Raw genomic sequence first — 24,263 nt, forward strand, 5'->3', positions numbered from 1 at the left:
TGGTCCTGAGCTTGTAGGCTAGGTGGTGATTCAAGTGAGAGTGGTGAGGCCCAGTTCTGAGGCTCCTCTTCCTCAGCCAGTGGAAGCATGATACTATGGTCCAAAGCTTGTAGGTTAGCTGGTGATTCAGGTGAGAGTGGCGAGGCCCAGACCTGGTCCTCCATGTCCTTGTCCTCAAAATCAGACACCTCTGGGCTTGAGGTTATGAAGATTGGATCATCAAGCTCGCATTGTGGACCCCTTGGAATTTTCATTGCAGAAACAGCCATGGTGGATTTTGGAGTCTAGTTGCTGGCAGTGAGGTCGTTGAGAGCGGTACTTGATTCAACGAGTGGGACCCCCCCATTTGTACAAGATTGCCGCCAGAGGTGTTAAACGCACGCACCCTCATGAAAAGACAAAGTCTTGACAAGTCCAGCCAAATTGTCGCACAAACGAGCTCTGTGATACAGGCTTGACAGACGTTCAGTCAGAGGAGAAATGATTTCGATCCAGGCCTTCAGAGGTAGTTTCAGAATTTTAAAGAAAATTCCACAATCTGAATTGTAAGTCTCTAAAATGAAGTCTGTATCGGCTCCTCTTTTCCTGTCTCAGTGTTTTGTTCCCTCCCCCACAGCCTGACGTTGAAAAACTACCGGCCATTTGCAGAGGTCTAGGACATCCATACCGCATTAAAACCCCATCGACTTTCTCCAGAATTCTTAGATTTTTGTATAATTAGTGGAATGTAAAAGAGCACACCCCAGTCATTGGAATTCAGCGTGATCTCATCATTCTTCATCTGAAAAAACAGCTTACCCAAGCCGTAGTTAAATTTATAGCCAAAACACCCAGCACATCCGTAGTTTTCAAGGGACCATCATTCTACCAGAGGACCTTTTGGAGGCTTTTGGACTCACTGTAAATACATGACTGTTTTGCGTGGAGCTTTTGTGATGTCATCACCGCCACTATGGCAAATAGAGACTGGTGTTTCACTGTTTATTCCCTTGGGTATTGATTTGTCCATGATCCAGATTTTCATCCGCAGCTTTACGGAGAGGTGTATCTTGTGGGGGGTACAAACAGTGGAGATGTGTTTTATTTACTGAGTCCGGTCCCACACGCCCCCCCAACCTCTGACGTTGGGATAACGTTAGCCTTTTATAAAAATGGGACATGTTCATGCTACATTGTCCCTGGTCAGAGACATGGACATGGACATCAAACACTCTGCGGGCACCCGCTGTGTCAGGGTAGACTATCATCTTAACCAGCATTTGATAAGTCATATGATTGGGGGGTGATAAGACAATTGGCCCAACCTTGTTGTTTTATGGTTTTCTGGCTCTGTGGTATATCACCTTTATTATTTATAACATCTGTTTATGGCAACCCCAAGGTGTCAAGCTGATACCTCTGTTTTTTTAACAATTATAGTATCGGTGGGTCGGGGGGTGCCCTAGATGGGCATTCCTACTTTGCTCTCGGAGAAAAGTGTGATTTCTGATTTTATTAATTTATTATTCCTGGATGTTTTCTTCCAGATCCTTGAAAAGTCTTTGATATCGTATTCCTTGATGTTTTATGGTGTCCAGATTTTCATTTGCTCTTTGATCTTTGATCTTTGTCACATAGGTGTGATTTCGTATTTATGATTTTATGACGTCACTTCAAACAGATGGCCATTTATGGCTTACAGATGTCCGTTTATAACATCCTGAACCTTTGGTCCTTATGGTTTTATGGCGCTATGCAATGTGACCTTTGACCTTTACAATCATAAACAAGGTGGAAGGGGGGCGGTGTCATAAATTTGGGGCCATAAATCAATCATCAAAGGTGCCATAAATATTTTTGACAGAAAGTGGGCTATTCTTTCTCTTATCATTATAAAATAAAAACAAGTAATAAAAAATCAAATAATCAAACAATTCAAAATAAAATTATAACGTTATTTAATGATAATAATTTGTTTTCACTGTGTAAATTGATCTTTTATGGGCATTGAGCATATGAAGATTTTTAACACCGGGGATGGGATGCACCAACCTCCATTAGTGCCATAAGTAGCATAAGCGTGTGTGTGCATTGAGGCTGTGGGCATGTCTTGGTTGTGTAGGAAAAAAAAAATTGTTACTGAGTGGCTAAATAATTATTACAAGTAGATTTTAGAATAACTGTTTGCATTGATGTCTGTTAATTGAATTATTGTTGAGTGTCTTAAAATACATAGTACAAAGTACATAATAGGTATAACTGTTTAATCAATTACTCTAATAAATGATTACAAGTACTTTATAGAAATAATGCTTTATTAAATAATTAGAGGAGTATATGAACATCTGTTTAAGTGTTTCAAAGGTTAAACAGCCAGAATGTAGACAAAAATACCTTGACAGAGGCTGAGGAAAAGAATGTTTTGTTTATGTCAACAACTACAGTAACTGTTATCGGGATAGCGAAGGAGACAACTATTATCTGCTGGCGTCACAAGCTTCGTCAAGGAATACAGGAAAAAGTTATCTTTGGAGGGACTGGCGCCAATGGTCTGAGCAAACAAGTGGTGCCTGTGGATTGGCAAACCAGGGTGGTGGTCCCCCTTTTTAAGAAGGGGGACAGGAAAATGTGTTCCAACTATCGTGGGATCACACTTCTCAGCCTTCCAGGTAAGGTCTGCGGGGATATGAGGGGGACAAAAAAAAAAAAGAGACAAGGACAACAGCAGCAACAACAACAATTGTGACAACAAGAACAGAACAACAGAAACATACAGAACGACATCAGCATATAAATGTCTGTGACAACTATAAAGACGAACAAGGACATGAACAAGGACATAAGGACAAAGGACAAAACAATATCAACAACCACAATGACAACGCTGCATTGAAACAGTCACACATAATAGCAGTCATGAAATGATGAACTATGATAGTGATCACAATGACAATACTGCATTGAAACAGTCACACATAATAGTAGTAATGAAATGATGAACTATGATAGTGATCACAATGACAATACTGCATTGAAACAGTCACACATAATAGTAGTAATGAAATGATGAACTATGATAGTGATCACAATGACAATACTGCATTGAAACAGTCACACATAATAGTAGTCATGAAATGATTAGATTGGATGCACCAAGGGGCTGCACGGTGGTCTAGTGGTTAGCATGTTGGCCACACAGTCATAGTCAGGAGATTGGGAAGACCTGGGTTCGAATCTCCGTTGGGCATTTCTATGTGGAGTTTGCATCTTCTCCCCATGCGTGCGTGCGTGTGTGGGTTTTCTCCGGGTACTCTGGTTTCTTCCCAGCTGTTGATTGGTTTGTTCCCAGGTTGATTGGCGGCTCTAAATTGTCCATTGGTATGACGTGAGTGTGAATGGTTGTTTGTCTACAGTATGTGTGCCTGGCTGGCTGGGTGTACCCCGCCTTTTGAAGTCAGCTGGGATAGGCTCCAGCATTCCCCCGCAACCCTAATGAGAAGCGATATAGAAAATGGATGGATACACCAAGGGTGTTTACATGAAAAGAAAAATAGTAAAAATGGAAAAAAGTCAACAACCATAAATTATTTTGCAGTTACAATCAGGTAGTTTTGACAATATTTCATTGAAATTCAAAACATCCCTAGCATAGCATAACCGGGGATTGGATGTAAACGTTCCAATAGCATAAAGATTTGAATGCTAGGAGTGTTTGCCAGGGTCGCACGGTGGTCTAGTGGTTAGCACGTTGGCCACACAGTCATAGTCAGGAGATCAGGAAGACCTGGGTTTGATTCTCTCTTCTTCATTTCTGTGTGGAGTTTGCATGTTCTCGTGGGTTTTCTCCGGGTACTCCGGAGAAAACATTGCGATTTTCTTTATCACTTCTCATTAGGGTCGCGGGGGAATGCTGGAACCTATCCCAGCAGGGTCTATATGTGCCCTGCAATTGGCTGGCGACCAGTCCAGGGTGTACCCCACCTCTCGCTCAAAGTCAGCTTAGATAGGCTCCAGCATACCCTAATGAGGGGAAGCGGTATAGAAAAGGGATGGATGGATGGAGTGTTTGCCACTCTCAAGGTGTCATATAAGAAGGGCTAGCCTAGCATCAAAGACAAAAAAAATCTACCCAATTAAAATGAAAACAATTTTTGTGCAGACAGTATTACAATAAAGTAGGTTAGTTAGGGTATGTGGCGCAGCACGAATGCTCCTATTTGGCTGAAAGTTGTAAGAGGGAAAATCACTTCCCGGTTTTGTCTGGAAAAAAAGAATGTCTCTACTACTTGCTTGGACTCTGAGCTACACTTACAAAATGGTAAGATGCAATTTTATTATGTTTTGTAATGTAAGTTGTAGTGGTTTTCTTTATTTTTAGCAAAGCGTTGCTACATCTCAATACACTGGCGTACATCTGGTGTAAAAGTAACGCCGCATTTTAGAAAAAGAACATCATACCAACAGTAAAATATGGCGGTGGTAGCGTGATGGTCTGGGGCTGTTTTGCTGTTTCAGGACCTTGAAGACTTGCTGTCATAAATGGAACCATGAATTCTGCTGTCTACCAAAAAACCCTGAAGGAGAATGTCCGGCCATCTGTTGGTGACCTCAAGCTGAAAGCAACTTGGGTTCTGCAGCAGGACAATGATCCAAAACACACCAGCAAGTCCACCTCTGAATGGCTGAAGAAAAACAAAATGAAGACTTTGGAGTGGCCTAGTCAAAGTCCTGACCTGAATCCTATTGAGATGCTGTGGCATGACCTTAAAAAGGCGCTTCATGCTGGAAAACCCTCCAATGTGGCTGAATGACAACAATTCTGCAAAGATGAGTGGGCCAACATTCCTCCACAGCGCTGTAAGAGACTCATTGCAAGTTATCACAAACGCTTGATTGCAGTTGTTGCTGCTAAGGGGGGCCAACCACTTATTAGGTTTAGGGGGCAATCACTTTTTCACACAGGACCATGTAGCTTTGTATTTTTTTCTCCCTCTATAATAAAAAGTTTCATTTAAAAACTGCGTTTTGTGTTCAGTTGTGTTGTCATTGACTAATATTTAAATTTGTTTGATGATCTGAAACATTTAAGTGTGACAAACATGCAAAAAAAAAAAAAAAAGAAATCAGGAAGGGGACAAACACTTTTTCACATCACTGTATGTAACATAAAGCTCCCCCACTGGTTCCAAGTTCTGGTCCTGTCTCTTGTTGAAATGTTTTCACTGCAAAGCAGCCTTGCGGGACAACACCCCCCCCCAAAAAAAATGAACAGGAAGCTGTCCCAATGTTGCTCCTAAGCTTAGCTAATAGATCATATTTCTGCTTTCTCTCTTTAGCAGTAGTTGGTGTTGTTGCAGGTAAGGTTGTTAAAAGTCAAAGTGACCGTTCTTTGGCTTCCTGAGTTCTTCCAGCCGACAAACAAGCGCAGCATCGCATTCCTCAGTCACACCGAAGCATAGGTTTGTCACCAAAGACCCCTAAAAGTGTTGCATCCTTTCACTCTTGGCGTCTAAATATGTCGACAAACACCTGCGGGACCGCTTTAGCCTGAAGACCCTGCAGGCTGGACTAGCTTATGTTGGAGGAAGACCGGGACCACTGGGTAACAACGCTCAGTTGGAGGCCTCGTTGGAACTTTTTTCTTTTAATATTTTGACTTTATTCTCCTAAAATTTCTGCTGCTTTTTTCGTCAATGTTACAAATATTTTAACTTTCCTCTGGTAAATTTTCTTCTTGTAATATTATCACTTTATTCCCATAATATTTGGACTTCAATCTCATAATAAACTTTTTCTCCAACTTAATTTTCCAAAAATTGAAGCTTTATTCATTTTATTTTATTCTGATAATATTATGTCTTTTAAAAAAAAGTTTTTTTCTTTCATATTTCAACTCTATGCTACTAAAATACATGATTTTTCCTCAAAATGTTACAAATTTGTTCTCGTAAAATTGCAACATTTTTCTTATTAAATACGACTTTATTCTCATAAAATTTCTGCTGTTTTTTCCCATTTCTGCTGTTGGTTTTTAAAAATTTTCCAAATATTTCAACTTTCCTCTTGTAAATTTCCTTCTTGTAATATTTTGACTTTATTCTCTTAATATTCTAACTTTTTCCCCAACCTCATTTTCCAAAAATTACAATTTTATTCATTTTATTTTCTTCTCATATATACTGTCTTTAAAAAAAGTAACATATTTTTTCTTTCATAATTCAACTGTATGCTAGTAAAAATACTTTATTTTTCTCCATAACATTACAAGTTTATTCCTGTAAAACAGCGACGCCTTTTTTTGTTGGGGTTTTTGTAAACTTCAAAGACAATTTAGGTCCGATGTTTAAGGTTTTACTCACACAAAGTGTTTTTTTTATGTGGTTTAACTGTAAACTCAAAAAGTGAGAAAAAAAAAGACAAAAGCTCATTTCTGAGAGGATGTGCAACACACACGCACACACACACGCACACGCATACCTTTGTATGGGAGCAGTGGCAAAATTGGGATGATGGGGGAGTGTCAGTGAGGAGGGTGGTGGTGGGCGGGGTCGTCTATAAAGCCTTGTCCCTCGGTGGTCTGCGTTCTCGTGTCACAGCTTCTTCTTCGTGCTTGTGTCCTCCGTGCGTGTCAACATGCCCAGCAAGAAGAAGAAGAACCAGCGTCGCATGCGGAGGGTGGTAAGTCACTAAACACTTGGATTTCACACATGTCAAAAGTATGGAGACACTTTCTCATGTTATGTAATGAAAAAGTGTCCCAAGACTTTTGACTGATACTGTATGTGCTTTAATCAATGTGCGCTTATGTATACAGTACCAATCAAAAGTATTGAGACATGTTCTCATGTTATTAAGCACAAAAGTGTCTTAATACTTTTGACTCGTATACATTCACGTGTTCCAATGTGAGCTTGTATAAACAGTACCGATCAAAGGTTTGGACAAACCTTCTCATTCATTAATATTAGAAAGCGTCTCAATACTTTTGACTGGTACTGTATACACCAGCGCACATTGAAATGCAGGAATGTATACCAGTCAAAAGTATTGAGACGTGTTTTCATGTTACTAAACAAAATGGTGTCTCAATACTTTTGACTGGTACGCATTCACGCGTTTCAATGCTCACTTGTGTAAACAGTACCAGTCAAAAGTTTGGACGCACCTTCTCTCTCATTAACACGAGGAAGTGTCTCAGTACTTTTGGCTGGTGCTGTACGTTCACGTTAACGCCATCTTTCCATGTGGGGCTCGTGCGTAAAAGTTGAGGGTGGATTAAGTGGCGATTAGGCGTGCGGTTTAAATAGCCTGACATTTAGGATGCTTAGGGGGACAGGACGCAGAGTGCTTGGAGTGAGGGGCCGGGGATAAGGGAGTGGCGGGGGGGTGGATTTGGGAATATTTCCCTGCCCGTGGTGAAAATCCATCACTCGCATTCCTGCCAGCTCGCAGAGTCACCATCATGACGCCAAACCAGACATGCACAATCGACTGATGATGACTGATGGACGGCCCATGGAGTGGCTGGGGGGGTGAAGAGACATTCTAGAAGTGACTAATGAACGGGCGTGTAGGAGAGGGAGAAAGTAACGTGCAGGCTCGAGTGTATTATTGTTGCTAGGCATGCTTTGCCCTGGTTGGCATCATCAATACAGTGCATGATATGCTGCCCAGTGCATGATATGCTTCCCAGTGCATGATATGCTGCCCAGTGCATGATATGCTGCTCAGTGCATGATATGCTTCCCAGTGCATGATATGCTGCCCAGTGCATGATATGCTGCTCAGTGCATGATATGCTGCTCAGTGCATGATATGCTGCATGGAAATAGTCAGGGGGGAAATGTTTGGATGCCACTTTTCACACATTATGACTCAGTCTTTTTTTTTTTTTTTTAACCGAAGCGACAGTATGTGAACAAAAATATCAAGACAGACATTTATTGTGATATAATAATATGACTATGATATATTTTTTTAAAACAAACATATATCAACTTTTTAAAACAAAGAAATAAATATCAGGTCAGACTTTTTAATAGAATAATGGCTCAATTTGCAAAATCATTAGCAGTATTTTTCTTATTTATTGAAAACAAAAGTATTATATAATGTCAATAAATGTAAATACAAATAAAAATAGTAAAAATGAATGTAAAATAACAACAACAAAAATATCAGGACAGACTTTTTAATTGAATAATGACTTAATTTGCTAAATCTTTGGCAGCATTTTTTTACAAATGTTTTCTACTTAAATATTATTTTATGATAACGCAAATACAATTAAATAAAAATACATAAATATAAAAAAGATAGATAAAGTAAAAGTAACAAATGAAAATAACAGCAGGACAGACTTTTGAATTGAAGATTTAATTTGCTAAATTTTTAAATTAAAATATTTTTGTATAATAAATGTAAATGAAAAAAAATATATATTTTAAAAAATACATAAAGTAAATATCCATCCATCCACTTTCTATGCCGCTTCTCCTATTTATGCTATTATTTTATAATTAATATTTTAATTTAAAAAAATGACTGCCAGGAATTTTGCTAACTATGCAATTATTTCTTAATTATTACATAAATAATATAATATTATTATTTTATAATAATTTAACAATTATTATGAAGTGTGTCCTAATATTTTTTTTATGTTATTTTCATGTGTTAAAGTAAATATAACACATGAAAACAACATTAAAAAATAAATATATTTATTTATATAATATCAGGACACACTTTTCATAGTAATTGCTACATTATTATAAAATATTATATTATTTATAATAATGTAATAATTAAGAAATAATTGCTTAGTTAGCAAAATCCCTGGCAGTCATTTTTTATTAAAATATATTGTAAAATAATAACATAAATACATTATACAATGCTCTATACTGTATATATAAACACACATATATATATGAAATATAAAATAAAAATTAAAATGATTTTTAATTAAATAAAGAAAGAAATAAAAATACATCTTTTTTTATTTCAGGAATTTAAAAGTAAGTGTGTAAGCTTTACACCAAGAATGATAATGAACGTGTTTTAAATCATGAACATTTTACATTTTGGATGAAACAGTGGTTTGTTTCGTGCTGCTTTCGTGCACGTGAACAACGCAGCGTAACGCAGCAAGTCAGCTTCTTTTGCCAAGAAACGTCGTCCAGTGTTCCCAACTCCATTCAACCGTTAAGCCCCAATTTAGCATATTTTCAGTTGCCCCCCCCCCCCAGTGCACACGGCAAAGACGCCTCCCAGCTGTCCCAACACTTTTGCCCGTGCAGTCTACTTCCCGACCAGCGCTCCACGACTTTATTTGGTGTCGTGTCAGAGAGGAATGTCTTGAAGTCTGCACAAGATCTCCGACTCGGCCGTTTCGTCTGAGTGGCTGCGGCCGATAACGCAGACTAAAAAAAACGTCCCGGAGAGACTCTGGAACGTCGCGTCATCACCTGTGCAGATAACAGGAAGTGGGGGAGTGGCAGCTTTACTCCATTTTTGGTGGACCTTTAAGTGGGTTGGGAGGCGGGAGGGGGTTGTTTTGTTGGCGGGGCACACACGGACCCGCCATTAGCCGCCACCCTAACAAAAGCGTTGTTCAGTGAGCGTTCAGAAGCCGATGCTGATGCGATGAGGCGAGCTGTCTGGCGGCCGTCGGTTGTGCTGACTCGCACGGTTTTCACGCTCGCCCGCTTCATCGCACCTGTCAGGACGCCTCTGATTCTGCCTAATTAGCTTCGTGTTACATAACTGGCTCGCCAGACTGGGGTGGGGGGCGCTCGTACATGGCGAGTAGGCCTACTGTGTGTCGAACATACGTTGTACTCGGGTATTCAGTTTGTCGGAATGTCACACCGCTTCGCCTGAGAGTCTCGATTGAATCCGAACACTTTGGACACCCTTGTGGGAGAACACAGGTGTCAAACTCGAGGCCCGGGGACCCGATTCGGCCCGGCATATCATTTGATGTGGTTCGCAAAAGCATGAAAATAACGCACATCGAAAAGACACTTATTTTATTTTATTATTTTTATATTGTTTTAAAAAATACTTGTAAATATATTTTACTTTTATTATTAATTGTATTGTTTAACTCTTTTAACATGGTTATATTATTTGTAATTTTATAATTTTTTTATATTATTGTAGAAATAATCTTTATATTAACAAAAGCAATTAATTATAAAATTATTTTTAAAAATCTAAGATACTTTTTTATTTTAATATTGACTTTTAAAATATTTATATGTATATTTTATTAATTGTCATTTTTTCATCTCATTTAATATAGTTACACTATTATTTTAAATTTTATTTATTTTTTTTTTAGATGGTCTGTATGTGCCTTGCGATTGGCTGGCATCCAGGGTGTACCCAGCCTCTCGCCCCAAGTCAGCTGGGATAGGCTTGAAAGAACTTGAAAGAAAAGTTCTTATTTTTTGTTGTCAAATCCAATTTAAAATGATTTTTTGTTTCATTAATGATGAAGAATGATTGAATTTGAATCCAATTATTATAAGCAGAGAATAGACGGCGCTGCGTCGGGCCAAGATGGACGATGACGTTGGGTGCCGTTACCTTCTTTCATTTTTTGGAAGACAAATAAACGTCCATGAACATGAGGACCCGTTCTTGTGCACCTGGCAGCAGGCCCAGAGGAGAGCCCTGGAGGAGCAGCACACGTCCAACTCGCCCATCAAAGCCACGCCCACCAAGAACCCGAAGGCGACTAAGGACAAGACGGTTGCGCCTGAGGCAGCGAAGCACCCGGTGGTGAAGGCCGTCCCGCTGGTGGCACCGGAAGCGGCCCTGCTAGCTGAGAAAAAAACTACTGAAGACGCAGAAGCCATCAGTGAGGTAAGAAGCACCTGAGATCCTCCTGTCCTCGTCTTAAAGCTCCCTCATGATGGGGAGCGGACTTCTAGAGTCTGTGCATAAAAAGGATGGATTTGATTTTTAATTAAAATGTTTATTTTTTTAAAAAGTATGTTTTATATATTTATTTATTCAGGTATTTATGTATTATTCAAAATATTTTTCATTTGTTACATTTTAAAACTCTCACTTGTTTGCTTTACTTTTTAGAGAAGACGTGCTCATAAACAGCAGGCTCCGTTTTTTAAATGTGTATATATATTATATACTCTAGATGGGTTTTTAGCTATTCATGTACGTATTTATTTATTTTTTATGAATTCATGTTTTGCTACACATCTTAAAATAAAAACAATATTTGGTTTTACCTGTAAGCAGTTCATTTTTGGTCTTTACGTTCCAAAACCAAGTCAATATTTTGCAAAAGTGACGTTTTAATGGGGTTCTAACAGTAAAGTGTGCCCCAATAGCCGATCATTTCGTATTTATAATTGTATTTATTTTACATTTTTATGTATTTATTTTAAGCAATATTTTTTATTTATTTTTAAATTAAAAAAAAATCTATCATCCCTCACTTGTTGGCTTTACTTTTGAGAGAAGACGTGCTAAAAAAAAATCACTTTCAGGTGGCAGGTTCTGTTTTTTATGAAGTCATAGAGATAAAAGGCTTCACTAAACATCTTAAAATACAATAAAAACAACATTTGGCTCCACCTGTAAGCACTTGATTTTCGGTGTTTACATTCCACAACCAAGTCAAAGGGCTCCTAATTGCAAAAGTGACTTTTTAATGGGGTTCTAACGGTTACATGTGTCAGCCTATCATTTTTTTAATGACAATTATTGTTTACAATCGTATTTATAATACATTTATATGATGTTTTGTTTTGTTTAAGAAAAAGTAAAGTTGTAAAAAATTGCAAAAAATTTTGTAAAATTACGACTTTTTTTTCTTGTTGGAATAGGACACTTTATTTTCATATTTTGATTTTATTCTTGTAAAAATACAGCTGGTTTTTTTCCATTTTTGCTTTTTTTTTAATTGCAAATTGACCAGTCCGGGGTGTACCCCGCCTGTCACCTGAAGTCAGCTGGGATAGGCTCCAGCATGAAAGAGGAGAAGCGGCATAGAAAATGGATGGATGGAAATTGCAAATTTAAAATTGTAAATTTTCCTCTCTGAATATTTATGACTTTTTCCTCATAATAATGGAACTTTTTCCGCAAACAAATTTTCCAAAATTTACAACATTATTTTGTTTTGTTTCTCGTAACATTACTGCTTTCCAAAAAAAAAGATTTAATATTTCAACTTTGTTCCTAAAATGATATTATTTCTCCACCTAATATTACGAGTTTTATTCTCATAAAATTAGAAGATCATAAAAAAAAAAATCACTTCTAAGTCGCATGTGCTGATTTTTTATGAAGTCATAGAAAAAAACAGGCTTTGCTACACATCTTAAAGTAAAACCTGGTGCTCTATAATTATCTTTTTTTTGCGTTTGTGCTAGTAGTTGAACGTGGGACCTTATAACTTCTCTTAATGAGTGGTTGGCAGAGAAAAAGTATTTTTTTTTTGGACACACAGAACACCCTGCTGCAGGACCTTATGGGGGGAGGAGGGGGCAGAGGCGGGGGTGTTACATGATGGCGTGGTGATGTTGGGCGGCGAGTGGGAACAGCGTGTTCCATTTCGCAAGGAGGTGGGAAGCCTGCTGGAGACTTTTCGCTGCTCCTTATACATTATTTAGACACACACACACTGCAATGTTCCTAATGAAGACATGAGAGAGTGAAAACATGAAAAGCACTACAAACTCCAAGCGCAATCATTCAAGTAATGCTCAACTCTACAATGCGTGCGCATGGCGAATGCTGCGACAATGGCGAGCATCTGTGGCATGCAGGCTGCGAGGCCCACGCGTCCTTGCTAGTTGGCATCAGCAATGCTGGTAAATGATCCGTTCCGGGGTCAAACAGTGGCCATGATGGAAGTAAGGTGTCGCTGGAGTCTGACTGCTTTGAACGGGAGTCAGCTTGCTTATGAAAATAACAACAGAATGTCCAACCGTGCAAAGATGCAAGCGAAAAGCTTAATTTTTGGCTTCATTTGGGCATTTAGAGAATTGACTAAAGACTGACTTTATTTATTTTTATGACTTGTTTCCCCAACATAATTTCCCAAAAATGACACCTTAAGTTTTATGTCACATTACAATTTTTTTCTTTCATATTTCAACTATTCCTAAAATGACATTATTGTCCTCATAATAGTCCACGTTTATTCTCGTAAAATCGTGACTTGTTTTTGGCGAGAATATGACTTTACTCTTGTAAAATTTGCTGTGTTTTTTTTTCCCATTTCTGCCAAATATTTAAACTTTTTTTCTTGCAAATTTTCTTCTCGTAATATGACTTTTTCCGCAACTTAATTTCTTAATTTGACAACTTTATTTTGTTTTGTTTCTCGTAAAATTACTACTTCCAAAAAAATATATATTTTAATATTGCAACTTTATGCTACTAAAATGACATTTTTTCTCTTTCTCTTTTTTCTCTTAATATTTTGACTTTATTCTTGTAAAATTACAGCAATTTTTTTTTATTAGCTGAATATTTCAGCACCTTTTTCTTGTAAATTTTCTTCTGGGAATATTCTGACTTTTTTCACATATTAGAACTTCTTCTGCAACCTAATTTTCCAAAAATGAAAACTTTATTTTGTTTTGTTTCTCGCAACGTTACTACTTGGAAAAAAAAGTTTTATTTCTGTATTATTATTTTTTTAAATACAAAAATGATAAATGTTTTTTCAAGCATCTTTTTGAAAATGGACAATAATACATTTTCTTTTTGTTTGTACTTATTTCTATTTCATTTTATATTTTTTTAAACAATTATTTAAAAAAACATGTTTTAAATTTATTTAAAAAACATGAACAATAATTAAATTTCATTTTGTTTGTGTTAATTTTATTTAAAATATATTTTTTAAAACATTTAAAATATTTTTTAAAAATCTAACTATGGAAAATGAACCAATAACACTAATAATTATATTTAAGCATTTCAAATCTATATTTTTGAATAAGCAGCTTCTGCATTGTGGTGTATTAAGTATTGCTACATATTGTCTAAATACGTTTGTTCAGCACCGTGCATGCTTGACACATTGTTATAGCAATAATAGTCAACGTGCCCTCTGACCTCTTAGTGTTCATGCTCCGTAATGGGAATGTCCGTCCCCCCTCTGTCTGTCCTGCCCCTCGGTGGCTCTCCTTTTCCTGCCCGTCTCGCTTGAATCGAAGCAGACGACGTGTGACTGTAGAACTTAAGGAGCGTAGCTCGTGCAGACAGCGCCCAGCTGTCTTTGAGGCCTCGCTTGTGCACGTGTTCAGTCAGGAAGGAGCTCGCGAGGATATGGGGGTCATGTTTAGCTGGCTGTGGGGCCAAAGAGACCTGGGGGGCACCACCAGCTCGAGGGTGAGTGTGAATTATGAGTGCGTGAGGAAGGTGTGTGTGTGTGTGTGTGTGTGAAGCAGAGGTGGGGAAGTCGTAACATTTTGTACCAGGACCCCTAACATTACAAAACATGAGACAGTGTCTCAATACTTTTAACCAGTAGTGAATACCTAAACTCACATGCGCACATAGGGTACAGGTCAAAAGTTTGGACACACTTTCTCATTCGATAACATGAGAAAGTGTCTCAATACTTTTGATGTGTACAGCGTATGTGGATTTGAGTATCCAATACCGGTCAAAGGTTTTGACACACCTTCTCATTCAATAACGTGATAAAGCGTCTCAATACTTTTGACCGGTACTGAATACCTAAACTCTCATGCGCACATACGCTCTCATTCAATAACATGAGAAAGTGTCTTGATGCTTTTTACTGGTACAGTATATGTGCATTTGAGTATCCAATATCGGTCAAAAGTTTTGACACACCTTGTCATTCAACAACATGACAAAGTGTCTCAATACTTTTTTTCCGTTTTTTCCGCCAACTTTCTTCTTGTAAACTATTTTCTCCTGATATCATGACTTTACTCCCATGTTACAACTTTTTCCCCAACCTAAATTTGCAAAAATTACGTTGTTTGTTTCTCATTTTACAACTTTAAAAAAAGAAACATTTTTTTCTTAACCATTTCAACTCTACGCTACTAAAAGGACATTATTTTTCCTCATAATACTGTATTCCAACTTTATTCTTGTAAAACTGCAAAAAAATTTTTTAGAATACAACTTTTTTTTCTGTTAACATTTTGACTTTATTCTTGTAAAATTAGTTTTTTTTTTTTATTTCTGCATTTTTTCCCTAATATTTAACCCTTCTTCTTTTCTTCTCATATTTTGGTTTATTCCCATAATATGCTAACATTTTCCCCAACCTAACTTTGCATTCAAAATGACTTTTTTCTCTTAATATTTGGACTTTTTTTTTTTTTTTTTTTACATTTTCCAACAATTTTAACTTTCTTCATGTATTGCAAGAAAAGTATTTTGTCTTTAATAGTGCAACGACTAAATGGACCTCACAATATTACAACATTATTCTTGTAAAATTACGACTTTTTTCCTCTTAATATTTTAACTTTATTCTTGTCAAATTACTGCTGATTTTTCCAATTTTGCTGGGGTTTTTTGTGTTCAATTTTATTTTTGGAATGTGCAACGGGCCAATAAAAAAACCCAAAACATCTCTGGTATACACAGATGCACATGCCTACAGTAAGAGTCAAAAATTCGGACACACTTTCTCATCACATAACATGAGAAAGCGTCTCAATATTTTTGACCGGCGCTGAATAAATGCACGCGCATACATGGTACCGATCAAAAGTTTGGACACACGTTCCCATTCAATAACACGAGAAAGTGTCTCCTTACTTTTGACGGGTATCAACTACTGTACCAAACATACACACACTTCCTTGGAGGTTTTTGTGGTTTGTTGGCAGCGTCATTTTTACAAGTGAATCACTTTATGTCCATGTGAGGACTATTCCTTTCACAGTAGGTGTTACAGACGAAGAGAGATCCATAGTCCACTCTGTTTGCCCCCCTTGGCTTTTGTCCAGGCCCGAGGGGTTCATGTTGCATTGGAATAGATTCCACGCCTCCCACAAGGAGAGTCAGTCATGATTTGGGTCGCAGAGTTGGTAGCCTGCAAACATCTAATGTGGATTAAAGATGGATGCTACCAAACGGGCTGAATAATTTAACGTCAGATGCTGGGGGACTTGCAATATTCATGTGGCTTGACACACTTGGCTGCAGTGGGGGGTTTGGCAGCACGATGGCAGCAACAAGGAGAACACTTTGTTCCTTGCAACTGCAACAATAACTTCTGTTACGGCTCCTGTGTTGGATCTCACTTATCTCATCTCTCAATTACAGACACAGCATGGCGGTCAGTCCAAAGTTGTTCAGACATCAGGACCAGAACCTAAAGACACAAGCAACCGCGTGGCTGCTGAAAGAGTAGTGGAAGAACCTGTGGAACAGCTTGTCACCAGCACACCTGAACCAGAACAGGCAGCAGAAACAGCAGCGGCTAGAGAACCGCAGAAAGACAGAGCGGCTGAAGCAGAAACCGTAAAAGAGGAACCCAAATCCATAGAGCAGGTTGTCGCTAGTGTACCTAAACCCGAACAAGTGGCTGAAGCAGAATCTGATGTCCTAATAGTGCCAGAGTCGGTCGTCTGCTGCATCCCTGACCCAGAAGAAGTAGTCGAAGAACAAACCGCTGTAAAAGTAGAAGCAGAATTAGCAGATCAGGTTGTTGCTAGCGTACCAGAGCCAGAACAAGTGGCTGGAGCAGAACCTACTATCCAAAAAGTGGCAGAAAAGGTAGTGAGTCGCATCCCTGACCCGGAACCAGTAGATCAGGTTCTCACTAACGTACCTGAGCCAAAACAAGTGGATGAAGGAAAACCTGGTGTCCAAAACGTGGCAGAGCCAGTCGTCTGTTGCATCCCTGACCCAGGACCAGTAGTTGAAGCAGAATCTGCTCTTGAAATGGAAGCGGAATCAGTAGATCAGGTTGTCACTAATGTACCTGAGCCAGAACAAGTGGCTGAAACAGAACCTGTTATTCAAACAGTAGCAGAACAGGTCGCTGTTTGTTGCATCCCTGATCCAGAACCAGTCCTTGAAGCACAACCTGCCATTAAGGTAGACGCAGAATCAGTAGAGCAGGCTGTCTCTAGTATACCAGAACGAGAACAAGCGGCTGAAGCAGAACCTGCTGTTAAGGAAAAAGCAGAATCAGTCCAGAAGGTTTTTGCTATTGTACCAGAACCACAAGTGGCAGCAGTGGAAGGGAACGTGGAGGAGGTTGTCACTGTCACACATGAATCAGAACAGGTGGCTGAAGCAGAATCTACAGTCCAACATGTGCTCGAACAGGTTGTCTGTTCCTCCCAAGACCCAGCAGTAGAAACCGCTGCAGTGGTGGCATCAATGCAGATTGTTGTACCAGAAATGGTAAAAGCAGAACCAGTTGTCAAAGTGGAAACAGAATCAGTAGAGCAGGTGGTCGCTAGCGTACCTGATCCAGAAGCACAAAAGGTTGAATCAGAACCTACCAAAAAGGTAGCGGTTAAGGTTATCACCAAAGTGGCGGAAGCAGAACCTGCTGCTAAGTTAGGAACAAAACTAGAAGTGCAGGTTGTCGGTAGCGTAGAAGAACTGCAAAGGGTGGCTGAAGCAGCTCCAGCTGAGAAGGATGAAGTAAAGGTGGAGGTGCTGGTCAAAGATGTAACTCAAGTCCCTGCAGAAATCAAAGAGGTGCTTGCCAGACTTCCCTTGTATCCCAAAATTAAGAATGGTTGTATACCGAGTGCTGCATGAAAGCTAACTTGATGTTTTTGTTGTTGTCTTCTTCCCTTCCAGGAAGCTGCCACCAATTTGAAATGTGTGGAGGTGCTCTCTGAAGATCCCGGAGTACCATCATGTCAGATGGTGAATAAGACACAGATTTGTTTTATGAAGAGTTTGAGCAATCTGGAAATAATTTAGATCAATATTGCAGAGTCTTGGCACAGAATTTCAAGGGACTCTCATGTCTGAAAATGATTTGCTAGCTAAAACGTCATTGTTTTTCTAATTCAGGAGATGTCAGTGGAGGCGGTGCTCAATGGACACGTGGTTCCAGAAGTCTCCATCGAGGGCTAGAACCTACAACACAGTCCAATTTTTTTTTTTAATCTTTGTAAGTTGGCATGTTCAGATCCAGTCCAAATTTTAAAGCAATTAAAATCCAAGATTAAAACGTTATCCCCAATGAGCAACAGCAGAAGGAGGTTGGAAGGAGACATACACGATACGAGTAAAGTAAATGCCCAGAGACTTGCTTCTTTTCTACCTACCAACCTTGGTAGGCACCTATGCATCTTTTCTGGGTACATACTTTCATGCACCCACCTTTGTTCTTTGGGACAATTACGTTGTAGGTAACCACCTTCCTCCCCCCCTCTGTTTGGTAGCTAACTTATTCTCTGGGTATTTGCCTTCCATATTGGGTATTTCCTCTGCTTCTTTGGAATCTGTCCTTCTTGGTTATATAGACCCTCCGTTCTTAGGTACCTATTTATGTGATTTGTAACAATTCCTTTGTGGGCTACAATCCTTCCTTCCTCCTTCACTGAGTAGCCGACTTCTTTTCTGGGTACTTTCCTGTGCCGCCCCTTCTTAGGTACCTACTGTACCTTGTTCTTTGGGACAATTTCTTTGTGGGTAACAACTTTCCTGCCTCCTTTTGTTTGGTAGTTAACTTATTCTCTGGTTATTTGCCTTCCATATTGGGTATTTCCAATATTGGGTATTTCCCTTGCCTCCCCATTAGTTGATACCACAGTAGCAACTAATGTTCCTAGCGTCCATCACACAAAGCACAAAATACATGTACGAAAGACAATCCAAACCCCAAAATATTATAATAAAAAACAATACATATAAAACAGTACAATATTTCTTTTCTGGGTACATACTTTTACTTTCCTGTCCCGTCCCTTCTCAGGTACCTATCTTTGTTCTTTGGGACAATGGCACAGGGCCATGTAGGTTTGGATTTGTTTCTTCCTTAAAAATAAAAGAGTTTCATTTAAAAACTGCATTTTGTGTTCAGTTGTGTTGTCATTGACTAATATTTAAATGTGTTTGATCATTTGAAACATTTAAGTGGGACAAACGTGCAAAAAAAAAAAAAAAAAAAAAAAAAAAAAAAAAAGAAATCAGGAAGGGGGCCTTTTTCACACCGCTGTGTAATTTGGAACTTAAAATATGCTGATTTTCTCAGGTTTTTTTGCCTTCTTTCTTGGGAACGTCCATCATTGTTTACCTTTCTACCCTCCACCAGTTACCTACTTACTTTCCTCGTTGAGTAACTACATTCCTTCCAAAATGTGCTCATCTTTCTGTCTCTTCCAGATACGACATGGTCAATTAGTCAACTTGAAGACAGACTGTCCCGGCAGGAGGAAACCAGATGGCATCCATTCTTCATATTCGGGGTTTACAACAGGAAATTGAAGGGACATCCACATTTCAGAGTGCCTTTCCGGTGTTGGTTCATGTCCAGACACCTAACCCTCCCATTTCTGTACACCCAAACAGCCTCGGGCAAAGACCCAAGTGGAACCATATTGTGGCTTGTTAAGCAGGTCATGAGCAGCTGATGAAGAGACGAGACTCCACCGACGCCTAAGATAATATCATTGCTTACATCTCACACGTTAACGTCTTTTCTCTTGATGTCAGCTTTCACAAGAGTAAAAGCACAGAGACTTTGGGTCTACTCTGCTTTGTCTGGAGAGGAACATCTACGCTTGGTTTCAAATAAGCAGAATGATTCTGTATGTTTTTTGTTTTTTAAAGGATCCTAAAATAGGCGACCTGTGGTATCCTGCTTTTCAACTTATGTTCATTGAGGTGCCGTTGAATTGCCGCCTGATAAGTATGAACCAAACTGAATTAGACCGCTCAGTGGAAACATGGCTTTAGTTAGGGTACTAGGACCCAGAAACTTGGACAGCATCCTTTTCTTGCCAACTCGAGTACGAGGACACATTCTTAGCAATATTTTATTCCAGTTCTGTTTTTTTCTTTTTCTAATTTTTGTATGGACCATGTGACGTGCTTGGGTTTTATTTTCCGCAGGCAAGATGTTTGGCTGAACAAAGCAACATATTTGATGGGATTGTGATTTTTCTTCAGATGGTTTACCCTTTGAAATAAAGCTGCCAACTCATCATGAAGTTTGTGTTTTGTCTCCATGACATTGAAGTTTCATTTCAATGTATTACAATTCATCAGATCACATAGTATGGAGTATTTTAATGGATTAATATTACAGTAATCCTTCGCCAGTTTGCGCTTCAAATTTTGTGGCTTCACCCTATCACAGGTTTTTCACAAATAAATGAATCAATCATCGACCTATTAGTCGCATATTTAAGCAAGTTTTACGTACTTTGAGCCTAAATTAAGCATTTTCAAAAATTTGGGTGATATGTAGTATTCTACACGGATCACTACATGTGAAATGAGTGTGAAGGTGACTACAGGGGTGTTATTTCGTGTTTAGAGGGCTCTAATAATGTTAAAACCCGTATTTTACAAGGTCATAAACAGGTTTCCTATGCTCTACCTACGAAAATATTCAACTCAGAAATAATGAATCCTACTTTGCAGAAATTCACAAATCATCGTTGGGTCTGGGACCAATTACCCACAATAAACGAGGGATTACTGTATATATAATATACCGGGGTGCCCAACATTTTTCTGTTGAGGGCGAAATGAGAGGATACAAGGGCCACTTTACTGTTTTGTAAAGCAAAACATGTACATATGCTAAGAAGTTATACATATTTCAAGAAAAAACTCCTCTTGATGTGATGGAGCTCTCCCGGAATCTTTAAACCTACCATACTCTTGTATGGTAGGTATTTTTTCTTTAATATTTCAACTCTGTGCCACTAAAATAACAGTATTTTTCCTCATAATGTTATCACTTTATTCTCATAAAATGACCACTTTTTGTTCTTGTTAAAATGAAACTTCAAAAACAATTGGACAAACAATTACAGCTGTTTTTTTCATTTCAGTTTTTTTTTTAAATCCAACTATTTCAACTTCAACTAAATGTTCTTCTCGTAATTCTGACCTTATTCACATAATATTTTTACTTTATTCTTGTAGCATTATAACTTATTCCGCAAACTAATTTTCCAAAAATGACATTATTTGTTGTTTTGTTTCTCATACTTCAACTTTATGCTACTAAAATGATGTTATTTTCCATCATAATATTATTTACTTAAAATTACCATTTTTTTTCTCCTAATATTTTGACTTTAATCTTTCATTTCTGCTGCTGTTGCTTTTCTTTAAAAAAAAAAAGTTTTATTGTAAAATAAGATTTTTAGAATGTGCTGCGGGCCAATAAAAATAAAATAATAAAAAAAAAAAAACAGTCTTGGGCCACAAATGGTCCCCAGGCTGCAGTATCGACACCCCTGTATTATTTCATAGACATATTGTTTTCTAAAAACCAAACAAAACAAAAAAAACAAGTGGAAATACGCAATATGTCCCTTGGATCAAACATATTTTAATCATTTCTTGTGGGTTTTTTTGCTTTGAAATCTAAATTCATGATATTAGTAGGACATAATTGATTTGGTACAGTAAAACACTGCTGATGTGTGCTATTATGTACTCTGTCCTTATGCTTGTCATGAAACTTCAACTTAACTTAAAACAGACTTACTTGGCCCCACATTTGTGTTGGAATTTAACACAGTAGTCAAAAAACAACAATGGAAGTAAAAAAAACAAAAAAAACAAAGAGAGAAGACAAGGTGGAGAAATAATAACGATGTATAACAAGAAGAGCAGGTTATAATATAATATTAGTAAAGGAACATTCATATTCAGAACTGATACTTTGGAATGAAATCAACGAGGCTCGTGATCAGCTGTCGCGCTCACACATTCTATATATTAGAATATCTAATGTAGGAAAGCTTTTATCACGCATGAACAGAGGTCATTATCAGCCCTCCCTCCCCCCCCCACAAAAATAACAATAAATAAGAAAGCAAGTGATTGGATTGGTCCATGAGGTAAAAGGTGAAATAAAAGCAGTCATTCAGAGTGATGTTATTCTTACAAAATACACACACACACACGTGCCACTCAAACGGCTAGGCTGTCATCCGCACAAAGTCACTTGATGGATGTTTGATATTTACAATGATTGCTGAGACAAAACAAACAAACACGCACACACACACAGGACACCAAAGACCACATTCAATCACCCTGTTCTTTTCCCCCCTCCTCTGGTTTCTTGTTTTTTCCTTTGATGTGCTCGTAACGACGCGCTCAGCAGGATTGTTTGACAGCTGTCCATCAAACCAAGGGCCAGTATTGTACAACGCCACTTAGCCAACTGTATGCGCTCCATTCCGAGACCCATGCATCACTAATAACCTAATCCTGGAGGTGCATCCAGTTGGCTACATAGCGTCACACTAACTGTATGCACTCCCTACGTTGTGAAATCGAGACTCATTGTTGGTGAGCATGCGCTGTTTGCGCTCCATCCGTCAGGATTAACTTCATTGCAAAGGTGCATGTGGTTCAACAACCTTACTGTATGCTCTCCCTCCATCACTAAGAGCATCATTGTTAGGATACATGTAGTTACTACTCTATGCTCTCCCCCCATCACTAAGAGCATCATTGTTAGGATACATGTAGTTACTACTCTATGCTCTCCCTCCATCACTAAGAGCATCATTGTTAGGATACATGTAGTTACTACTGTATGCTCTCCCTCCATCAAGAGCCTTATTGTTAAGACGCATTTGGTTACTGTATGCTCTCCCTCCGTTATTAAGAGTCTCATTGTTAATGGTGCATGTAGTCAGCTGCATTGCACAGGAACAACCTTAGTCTCCCTCCATCATTAAGGGATCTATTTTTAGGATGCATGTTGATCCACAACTTTTCTGTAGCCTTCTTGTAGGGTGCGTGTAGTTAGCCACATAGCACGGCATGAGTCTGACTGTATGCTCTCCCTTCCTCAAGAGCTTCGATGTTGGAGTGCACACAGTTAGCAACACAGCCTAGCACGACGCTTACGTGGCATTCAAGGCTACTGGGAAGTCAGAAATTTTCTTGCTTGGTGGTTACGATGTACAAACAAACAAAAAACATGGCTGATGAGCGTGATAGTCTGTGTTTTTTTACAATACTTTTTTATTGGAAAATAAACTACATGGTGATATAACCACTTGTGTTGAATAGCGTCTTAAAGTAGAACTCATAAATACAGATGCATATTGTTTATGCATGTCTTTTCATGGGCACTGCAGTTGTTTGGGAGGAGAGAAAGACTTTCCCAAGTAGGAGAGGAGAAATGCCTGACTTCCCAGCCACCAGGAAGGCAGCACGAGTACAAGATCGCCGTCCGTCATTGCGGTGCGTGCAGTTAGCAACATAGCATAGCACGAGTGCCTGGAACACTGAAGCTACAAAAAACAACAAAAAAAGAGCACTTTTGAGAGAGAGAGAGTTCCTGTTTGCGTTTATACTGAACCTGTAACGTGCACATGATTGTGTTTGTGTCATGGTGAAGCAGTACAGTGAGTATTCTTGTCCAGTTTGGCTGTCACTACTTTCCAAAGTTTATCAGCTACATTTTCTCCATTGTGTAAAACAACACGAATGTTTTTCACGTCTTCTACATACTTTGTTGTTTTTTCCCCCAGCAGTTAGCTAAACGGCTTCCTTGCAATACTCACAGGCACAAACACATATCGGTTGTTAGCGTCATACGGTTTTTTGTTTATAGTCCATCATGATTTTTTTTGGAAGTGTGTTGTCGGCTCACATGGTTGTCCCTCCTGTGGTGAAGCAGGCAGTGAGTTTGAGTGACCACTTGAGGTTTGGACTGGTTCTACCAGCCAGGAGGCAAACCGTCGTTTCCAGACTGCAGAAGGAGACGACACTCAAGGAGGGAGTGGTCAGAGAGAGGACACCTCTCAAAAACAAGAAGGCCCAATGTGGGCTCAGTCCAGTCCAATCTGGCCCAGGATAAATCTTTGTTCGGAAGGCCAAATCCAGTCCAGCTTAGTCTGGTCTGGTCTGGATCGAGCTGGACCCAGACCAGCAGCGATATTACCTTAAAAGAGCGCTTTCGATCCCTGGTTCTCAAACTCTGACCAGGCGTCGTTCAGTTCCATGAAGATCATCTTAGCGTACTGCTCGTAAGGCTGGCCCGTCGCCTGCAAACATCGAGGGTCCACCACACGGGAAGACAAACATGTCAAGACGAGTGGAGGTGTGTCGTCTTGAGCTTC

At 38.8% G+C, this 24,263-nt stretch overlaps 2 protein-coding genes across 4 annotated transcripts in view; one reads left to right on the forward strand and one right to left on the reverse strand.

Moving 5' to 3' along the window:
- The first annotated feature begins 6,539 nt into the window (after positions 1 to 6,539).
- Positions 6,540 to 20,141, forward strand: si:dkey-164f24.2 (uncharacterized protein LOC566607 homolog). Its single transcript, XM_054772599.1, has 6 exons — positions 6,540 to 6,657; positions 10,645 to 10,854; positions 16,288 to 17,679; positions 17,785 to 17,853; positions 18,004 to 18,103; positions 19,321 to 20,141. The coding sequence occupies exons 1-5, from the start codon at positions 6,613 to 6,615 to the stop codon at positions 18,064 to 18,066; spliced, it is 1,779 nt and encodes a 592-aa protein (XP_054628574.1). The 5' UTR covers positions 6,540 to 6,612; the 3' UTR covers positions 18,067 to 18,103; positions 19,321 to 20,141.
- gak (cyclin G associated kinase) overlaps positions 19,321 to 24,263 on the reverse strand; it is a 47,006-nt gene continuing 42,063 nt past the window's right edge. For all 3 annotated transcript variants that reach the window (XM_054772596.1, XM_054772597.1, XM_054772598.1), the window contains one exon: positions 19,321 to 24,188. In XM_054772596.1, the coding sequence (XP_054628571.1) occupies positions 24,087 to 24,188 (102 nt within the window). In that variant the 3' untranslated portion in view covers positions 19,321 to 24,086. The remainder of the gene's footprint in view (positions 24,189 to 24,263) is intronic.

The sequence above is a fragment of the Dunckerocampus dactyliophorus genome, chromosome 4, assembly GCF_027744805.1.
Source record: "Dunckerocampus dactyliophorus isolate RoL2022-P2 chromosome 4, RoL_Ddac_1.1, whole genome shotgun sequence".
Taxonomy (NCBI): Eukaryota; Metazoa; Chordata; class Actinopteri; order Syngnathiformes; family Syngnathidae; genus Dunckerocampus; species Dunckerocampus dactyliophorus.

Coding starts and splice junctions, on each gene's coding strand:
- si:dkey-164f24.2 (XM_054772599.1), top strand. CDS start 6,613: ATGCCCAGCAAGAAGAAGAAGAACCAGCGTCGCATGCGGAGGGTG. Junction 6,658..10,644: donor AGCGTCGCATGCGGAGGGTG/GTAAGTCACTAA, acceptor TGCACCTGGCAG/CAGGCCCAGAGGAGAGCCCT. Junction 17,854..18,003: donor GAGTACCATCATGTCAGATG/GTGAATAAGACA, acceptor TTTCTAATTCAG/GAGATGTCAGTGGAGGCGGT.